This window comes from Euphorbia lathyris, chromosome 10 (genome assembly GCF_963576675.1).
Source record: "Euphorbia lathyris chromosome 10, ddEupLath1.1, whole genome shotgun sequence".
NCBI lineage: Eukaryota > Viridiplantae > Streptophyta > Magnoliopsida > Malpighiales > Euphorbiaceae > Euphorbia > Euphorbia lathyris.
The window spans coordinates 26,314,444-26,323,189 of record NC_088919.1 but is presented as its reverse complement, the minus strand read 5'-3'; the positions used below and the strand labels follow the sequence as shown (position 1 = coordinate 26,323,189).

The following is an 8,746-nucleotide window of genomic DNA, read 5'->3' as shown; positions in this document are numbered from 1 at the left end:
CATAAGAATGCAATTAGACGGATTGGATTTGGTGGTTTTTTGGATTTAAGTTTAGATGTTCATAATGCTTCTTTTTGTGAAAGACTTGTCAATAGTTTTAATGTAGATAGGTGTAGCCTTATGTTGGGTAATAGTGAAGAGTTGAAGTTTGTTAAGGAAGATTTTCAAGCTGTTTATGGCTTGCCTTGTGGAGGTGTAGAGATTGAGGAGCCCCAAGATGTTGGGGAAGATGATTGTTCAGATTTTTTTTGCTGAATGGAGGTCTTATTTTGGGCTTGTGAGTGGAAGTCCAATTAATAGTACTGTGATTGCTAAGCTGAATGATCTGAAGACGAAACCATTGTGTGATGAGTTTTTGTTGCATTTCGTATTCTGTGCGGTGAATTGTTGTATTCGTTCAACCAAGAACCAGGCTATGAACTATAAATTTCTTTATAGTTGTAGGAATGTTAATGAGATTGTAAATTTGGACTGGTGTTCTTTTGCATATAAGCATTTGTTGGATTCTGTCAGTGATTGGAAGAGGAGTCCTACTTTTTTCACAGGTCCCCTTCCTTTCTTGTTGGTAAGTATTTTTTTTTTATTATGTGTTTGACAATATTTGTTGGTTGTTTATTTTTTAATTTGTGTTTAACTTGTTCATTTTTGTTATTTTTTTCTAGATAAGTTATTTTGATAGGCTTCAACGAGCTAATGTTGTTAATCCAAGAGATTATCCATTGATATCTGTTTGGAATAAAGAAGGCTTAATACATCATTTGCCCCCTGAATTTGTCCAAAATAGTTGATTGGCCCCCTGAACTTTCAAAGTGTCTCGATAGCCCCCTGAACTTGCATAGAATGTTCAGTTAGCCCCCTGAACTTGCGTAAAATGTAATCAATTAATCATTCGGTTGTAAAAAAGCAAGTCAAATGCGGAAGATATGTTACACGTGCCTTAGAATGTCATTACATACTTCACAAAATAAATTAAAACATGTTAAAAAAGAATTTCTTACTTATTCAATTATAAAACATTTTCTTCTCTAATATTATAATCGCATACCCCGATCTTGGTCGTTTTACTTTTTTAAGATGCGTGCAACTTATCTTCCGCATTTAACTTACTTTTTTTACAACCGAGTGATTAATTGATTACATTTTATGCAAGTTCAGGGGGCTAACTGAACATTTTATGCAAGTTTAGGGGGCTATCGAGACACTTTGAAAGTTCAGGGGGCCAATCAACCATTTTAGACAAGTTCAAGGGGCAAATGATGTATTAAGCCAATAAAGAACGAATTCAAAAGAGGATGGCTTTGGAGAAATTGAGGGGATTTGGAAGTGGAATTGTGTTAAATAGAATATTGGTAGGAGAAAACTTGGTAAGAGAAGGTATGTATGGGGATGATGGAAAATTGGAAAGAGAAGCAGTGAATAGGAATGAAGATAAACAAGATGCTGAAGTTGGCAATAAGAAGGAATGTGGAGAAGCTTCTTCTAGTGGACCAGCAGAAATTTTTGTACGTTATTATAGCTTTCCCTTTGTTTTTAAATTTTAGAACATTCTTATTAAATTTTAGAACATGTTTATTAAATTTTAGAACATGCTTACTATTATTTATAACTTGCCCTGTTTTTTAATTATGGTTTTGTATATGCAGGAATTTCTTTCTAAGTTCCAATCATTAGCTAAAGAACTGGGTTCTAAAGTTAATGAAATGTATGTTATGTTGAAAGAAGCTAATGTTGTTTTTGGTGAAGATGGTACAAGCGTTGAGATGGGTAATGTGATAAAGAGTTTATGGAGTAAATATACTCGAGGCAATGAAGATCCAGTTAGTCAAAGTGAAGGAGGGAAAGAAGAAGTTGTTAATGAGAACAAAGCTGAAAGTAAAAAAGATACAGGAATGACTGGAGATTTTGAATGTGATTTGTCTAGTCAAGATAGTCATCCTTATCTTAATTCTGAATTTTTTGATGAGATAGATGCTTTAGTTGAAAGAATAAAAAGAGAGAAGAAAGATCAGAGAGAAAGTGAAACTCCAATGAAGAAATCTGAAGAAAAATATTCTTGTCCAAATTTTAATTTGTTGAGTCAAGAGTTGCATGATTTTGTTGGAGCTGAAGGTGGATCTACACAAACAAAAAAATTTATTGAGAAAGTGGATGTTGCAGATGTGAAGAATAATTCTGATCCTGAAGTAATGTATGTGATAAGAATTATTTTATATTTTGTTTATTTTTTTTAATGTTTGTTATATTTTAGAACATATGTCTTATTGTTTAGGACATAGGTTTTATGTTTCTGATTATCTTATTGCTTTTTTATGTTTTAAGGTGGTTTGTTTTGTCAACAGGTTTATTGTTGATGATGAAGTTGATAACGTGATGATAGAAGATGTTGTGGATGTAGATTTACAAGCTTTGCCTAGAAATATTCCAGATAAGTTACAGAGTCTGTGCAAATGGGCTAATTCCGAGTTGGTGAAAGGCAATTTTGTTAGCTATGTTGTTGGTGAAGAATTGTTTGGACATGCTGCTAAAGCATTATTGTTGAGGCAGGATATATATTCTTTGGTTCATATGGAAGAGATAACTTGCAACGTTATAATTTTCTATATGAGGTATTTTGTTTTTGAAATATTATAGTTTTATTTATATTAGTTGTAGTTGATTCTTACTATGTACTTTTGTGTTTTTATGTAGCTACTTGTTTAATTTGTTGAAGAAAAGAGGAATGGACAAATTGTTTTATTTTGTCGATCCTCATTACACTTATTCAATTGGAAGTACTAAAACAGTAAGCCAGCGCTCATATGAGTTGATGAATCGATTGAAGATGTCCACGATGGATAAGTCTATCTTTTTGTGTCCATATAATACAGGGTATGAAATTTTAGTTATTTTATTTAATATTTTTGTAAGTAATTTTCTTTATTTTGAAATAATAATAGTATTATTTTCAGTGGACACTGGACGTTGTCAGTTATCGATTTGACGAATTTTAGAGCTTATTGGTTGGATCCGTTGAGAAGGCGTTTGCCAAAGGCAGATATATGGATGGATGTTGTGAATGAGTATGTTTTTTGTTTATATTTTGTTTTATAGTTTATTTGATATATAATTATGTTTTAAGATTAAGATTATGTACCTGATTTTAATGAATTTCATTTTAACAACGCTATTCTATTATACTCTGGGAATGATCAAATTAAAGTCAAATGGACTGCACTTTTGGTAACTCTTAATTTGTATATTGGTTTTGTACATGTGTGAAATTGTTTAGAACGTAAAGGTTAGATTGATGTACATGATTTTAATGTTGTGCTTGTTGTGTTGTAGGGTGTGCCAGAGCAGAAAGATCATAACACATGTGGTTTTTTTGTAATGCGGTACATGAGAGATATTGTGATGGACAATGATTTGAAGTTTGCTGAAAAGGTATAGTCCACTTATAATAAATGTTTTGTTGCATTATTTTAAAATTATAGTTTGTTTTATGGTATTAATTTTTTTATATTTTGTAGTGGAAAAGTAGGTGTGGTATGAAATATAGTTAAATTGATTTGGATGAAGTTCGGAAAGAGTTTATGGAAGAAGTGGTAAGAGTAGGAGTTACTGGAATTGATGACTGTTTTACTGATGATGTTTCTAATAGTAATGCAATGTAAGTGATATTTAAGAATTTTTGTAATTTAGAATATCTGTATGTGTTTTTTGAACATATGGTTTATATTTTAGAACATGAGAATAGAATTTAAGAGTATGTGTTTTCTGTTTTGGAACATGGTTAATTTTTTTTGGTTATTTTTTTATGTTGTTAATAGGAGAGTAGAGAAAGATGTAGTTGAGAAAGCACAAGAAGGTGGTGTTGGAAATCGTGCAAAAAGGATTTCAAAGTTGCCTGTATATCTACAGTCTCCATTTTTGGTTGAGTCTGAGCATTTACTAAATAATATGCTTGGTTCGAGGAGAATGTTGGTGGAATATGCTTTCTGTAATGGAGACCCACAGTAAGATCTTAATTGAATGTTGTTTGTGTTAATTTGAATTTTCTTTAAGATATACTTATTATTTTTATTTTATTCTGTTTGCTTTTTTTGAAGTGAGTTGTTGTATAGTGATTCTTTGTCCACAATCAATAGAGAGGAGATTATGACCTTGTCAGGAAAGAATCATTTGATTTGTAATGTTGTTGATGCGTGGTCTCGAATATTGAATGGTGAAAGGAAGAGCAAGGGTCAAATTGCTGCGAACAGATTCTTCTTCTCTACTGTACCATTTGTATGTGTTTTTACTTTTTGATATTTTTTTTGTTAAAAAGAAATTGGATTATATTAATATGAATATTGTATTTTTGTATAGTTGTTACTATGCACAGATAAGGGAGTTCCTGGATCTACTAAGTACAACGATAGACACGATGCTTTTTTTGAGAGGATTAGTTATGAACTTCGTGAGGCTAAAGTAGATAGTTTACAAAATTATCACTTGGTAATTATATTAAAAGTAAATTGTGTTTTACTGTAATTTTTGTTTGAAATTATTATGATTGCTAATGGTTTATCTTTTTAGGTGTTCTTTCCGGTTGTTCATGTTGCACATTTCTATCTTTTTGTTATCAACCATTTTACTGGAAAAATAGACGTTATTGATAACAAGGCTCTTGAGAAAGGTGTTCAACCTTCTAGTAAATATAAGGGTTTTGCAAAGGCTTTGGTAATATTACTCAACTGTTTTTTAGTTTTGTTATTGTGTTCTATATATTTATTATCATGTTCTGAAAAACTAACTGTATGTTCTGAATAGTTTATGATATGTTTTAATATTCATAAGATGTTGTTTTATGTTTTCCAAGTGAAAGCATATTCACTTTATATTAAAAGAGAAAGCCCTGAATGTTTGAATGATATCAGTGCTTATAGTGCAAGACATTTGAAGTTGAAGTGGAAAGACACAACCAACAATGATGATTGTGGTGTTTTCCTTATGAAGCATATGGAATTATATTTTGGACAATATGTTAATAAATGAGATATTGGAGTTGGAGATAACAATGTGAGTTTTTTTTAATCTTTTTTATGATAGGTTGATGTTATTATTTTGAGAATATTAGTAATATTGATTTTGTAATATTGCAGGTTGATCCGTTGAAGAATTTTAGAGTTGAGTACTGTTGGAGGATTTTGTCAGATCCTGGAAACAAAGAAGTTGCTGCTGTTAATGGGAAGGCATTAAAATGGAAGAATGAACACTAGTATTATTAGTTTAGTTAGTTATAATTTGTAATATATATGGGATAGTTATTGTAATTTTTGTAAAATATATTGTAGAAGTTTCTGTTGGCAAAGTTTGTGTTTTATTTTTTTAACATGTTATATATGTTAGAACATAAGACATATTTGTTGGAACATAAAACATATTTTTTGGAACATACACGATTTTGATAACAGCAATGAAGTGTAGATTGGATATATTTGTTTAGAGTGGAAAGGTGTGCAGCTTAGAGGCTTGTTTAACAAAATTGTAATCATATGGAAATTCATTAGAATAGAATGAGAAGCTTGAAGTTAAATTTTACTGTTATACATGTTTATATCCACTATAAACATGTTAGATTCATTTTGATACATGTCATAATGATCATATTTGTAATACTTAAAATATGATAATTATGGCATACGTCATAAATTGGATGGAATATAGATAAAAAGATAGAGGAACATGAAATAATTATTATACTTATAATACTTTGAAATATGTTAATTATGTCATTGAATGAAATACGGGTAAAAAGATAGAGAAATAAAAATAACAAATTTTAGAGAAATAAAAATAAGAAATTTTCAGCTTCTTACATAGAAAAAAATAATTCTGTGACAATAAATTGTATATTGGAAATATTAAATTGTTGTTCTAAAACATGTATCATATGTTCTAAAAAATATATCATATGTTCTAAACAATATAAGAGATTAGTTGTTCTATTTTTCTAGACAGTTTCTGCTATCATGGTTAGCAAGCTGTTTACAGACTCTGCATAACCTCTTTTTTTTCTGGTTTTCCTCAACAGCTTTCTCTCTTTCACTCTTCAATCTTTTATCACCGTTTCCCTTTTGGAATATGTACACATGTACCTTTGTTCTTTGATATTTTTGGTGCTTTGACATTAATTTCAGTTGGTACACTAGTTCCAATCAACATTTCAATGTCTTGATTTTTTGTAAGAGTTCTGTTTTTCTCAGTGTCTTTTTGAGTGATGTTAGCTTCTAAATCCATTCTGATTCCTTGAAACTTCTTCACAAAGATCCTTTATATTTTCCTCATTACCTTGAGCTAAATAGACACAAACATTAATCTCTGACCATAGTTGATTCAGCAATGTTTTCTTATCAATTGTAGCAGCACATTCTTCCATAAGATTTCTGTGCAGATTAATGTTTTTTTGACTTGTTGCTAATGTAGTCCATCTGTTAAGAACATACCTGTTAGGAATTGATTCAAGCATTTTTGCCTTCCAAACCCACACTATGTGTCTACATGGTAAGCCTTGTCTTTCAAACTTCTTGCACGGACATTTTGTTTCGTCTTTAATGTTGCTGTACATAACCTGAAAGTTTTTTGATGTCCTTTGCTCTTTGATAGTGTAAATTTCGAAAGGAGGTTGTTTATAGAATCCGTCTATTCCACAAAAGAAAGAACCATTATAAACCTCTTCCTGAAACTCATAAAAGACAGTAGTTGTATAAACATCAGCTCCATGTGTTTCAATACCCATTGGTGTTTTGCATACAGGTCTTTTATGTTTGGCATCATTGTCATTGTGAGCTTGGTTATGCCTTTGTGCATCCATTGCACTATCAAATCTCAAATAAAATTCTACAAGACTTAAATGAGAATTTGTAAAAGCAGTGAAAAAGTTGTTCTCGCTCTCTGACCTTGATGTAGTTCTCATAATTCCTCCTAGGAATAAGTCCCTGAAGTACGCTGGAATCCACATTTTTCTGATTTCAAATATTTGACCTAGCCATTCATGTTTTTCCAAATTAAACTCTGAAATGACTGCTTTCCATTTTTCATCAAATTCTTCAGGTTCAATCTCAACACTCCAGACAATTGGTTGAATCCTTTTTAAGAAATTGGTTTCTTGCATAATTGCACGACCTATTAAAAAAACCAGTAAGTATCTTCATTATATACAAAAAAATTTAACATGCCAATAATATATTGGAACATACAATTTAATACGTGATCAAAACATATAGTAGAACAATCAAGCAGTAAATTTTTTAATTGTAAACAATGCTTTGGAAGGCTTACCTATTTTATCATTCATCTTTTTCATAATGTGCCACATGCAGAATCTATGTTCTGTTTTTTGGAAAACATTTTTTATTGCAATCTTCATTGCTGGATCTTGATCTGTTATTAAGCATGTAGGTTCATTGCTTCCCATTGCGTTAAGAAACGTTTTGAAAACCCACTCAAATGATGCAATATCTTCTTTAGCAATGAAACAAGCAGCGAACGTAACACATTTTTTGTGGTGGTCTACTCCAGTAAAGGGGCCAAAGATCATGTTATATCTGTGGAAATAATATACAAATATTTGTAAATAAGAAAACTTTTTAAGAATATAAGAATAAGATTTTAGAACATGCCAATAAGATTTTAGAACATGCCAATTAATATTTAGAACATTGCAATAAGAAATTAGTACATGTAATATTATACCTGTTTGTTTGGTATGTTGTGTCAAAAGATACCATATCACCAAATAGAGCATAATTCTTTCTACAAATGGGGTCTGCCCATAAAGCTCTGCAGAGATGATCGTCTTCATCCATATCAAAGTCGAAAAAAAAGCAGACCATAGAAGTTTTTTCTTGCTGAAAATGTCAATAAACATTTGGGCATCTGACTCATAAATGTAAGCCTTTAAATCTCTGTGGAAGTTTTTGAAATCTTGCTTAGATGCTCCTACATTGTTGTATCCTCCAACATTTTCTTTTATTTGCCTGTATGTTCTTACGGGTCCGACATTCATCTACACAAAACACATGAACAGATTTTATAAAGAAAGTAAATACAATTTGAAAACATTGTAGATGTTGTTAGGAAAGTAAATTTAGAATATGACTCACCTTAGAATTATCAACAATCAACTTCTTGTGTAGTATTGTCAGTTTTCTTCCCTGTTTTTGAAATTTCATACAGCGTGGACTGTAAAGTGGGTGTGTATGTTCCTCTTTTAAACGATAGACAATATATTTTCCATCATTGCAGTACTTTAAAACAATTTGTGCTTGGCATCCAACACGTGTGATTAATCTTCTTCTCGGTTTATGTCCTTCAGTATCTTCAACATTTTTTTTCTGCTTATGGCCTGCTTTATTACACAAACAGTATTGAAAAATCACAACATTTGTGTTCTTTCTTTTTTTCACTGTAGATTTTCTAATATTAAATCCTGCTTCAGTGGCATATGCTTTGTAAAATTCAATACCCTCATCAATAGTATTAAATTTTGTTCCTACAATAGGTATTTTTTCCGGAGAGCAACATGGCTTCCATTCTTTTGTTCCTCCAGGAGTCAGGACAATTTCTACTTGTGGAGTGTAGGATATAATTGCAGTGGAAGAATCATTTGGCTGCTCTTCATTTGACACTGCATTTAAATGCAATTTTGGAACATATGTGATAATATATAGCACATATGAACAATTGTTTAGAACATGAGGTACAGTTTGAAGAACGTAGTGAA

The 8,746-nt window shown here is 31.0% G+C and overlaps 1 protein-coding gene and 1 long non-coding RNA gene across 2 annotated transcripts; one reads left to right on the top strand and one right to left on the bottom strand.

Annotated features, from left to right (window-relative positions):
* The first annotated feature begins 2,560 nt into the window (after window positions 1–2,560).
* LOC136208727 (uncharacterized) lies at window positions 2,561–3,030 on the top strand. Its single transcript, XR_010677248.1, has 3 exons — window positions 2,561–2,606; window positions 2,689–2,868; window positions 2,949–3,030. It is a non-coding gene; the product is annotated as an uncharacterized lncRNA (long non-coding RNA).
* Window positions 3,031–7,403: 4,373 nt separating this feature from the next.
* On the bottom strand, window positions 7,404–8,250 carry LOC136208568 (uncharacterized). Its single transcript, XM_065999563.1, has 3 exons — window positions 8,127–8,250; window positions 7,717–8,029; window positions 7,404–7,568 (listed from the first exon to the last, which is right to left on the bottom strand). Exons 1-3 carry the CDS (start codon window positions 8,193–8,195, stop codon window positions 7,558–7,560), a joined length of 393 nt encoding a protein of 130 aa, XP_065855635.1. The 5' UTR covers window positions 8,196–8,250; the 3' UTR covers window positions 7,404–7,557.
* Between the last annotated feature and the right edge of the window lie 496 nt (window positions 8,251–8,746).

Coding starts and splice junctions, on each gene's coding strand:
- LOC136208568 (XM_065999563.1), bottom strand. CDS start 8,195: ATGAAATTTCAAAAACAGGGAAGAAAACTGACAATACTACACAAGAAG. Junction 8,030..8,126: donor TGATTGTTGATAATTCTAAG/GTGAGTCATATT, acceptor TGTTTTGTGTAG/ATGAATGTCGGACCCGTAAG.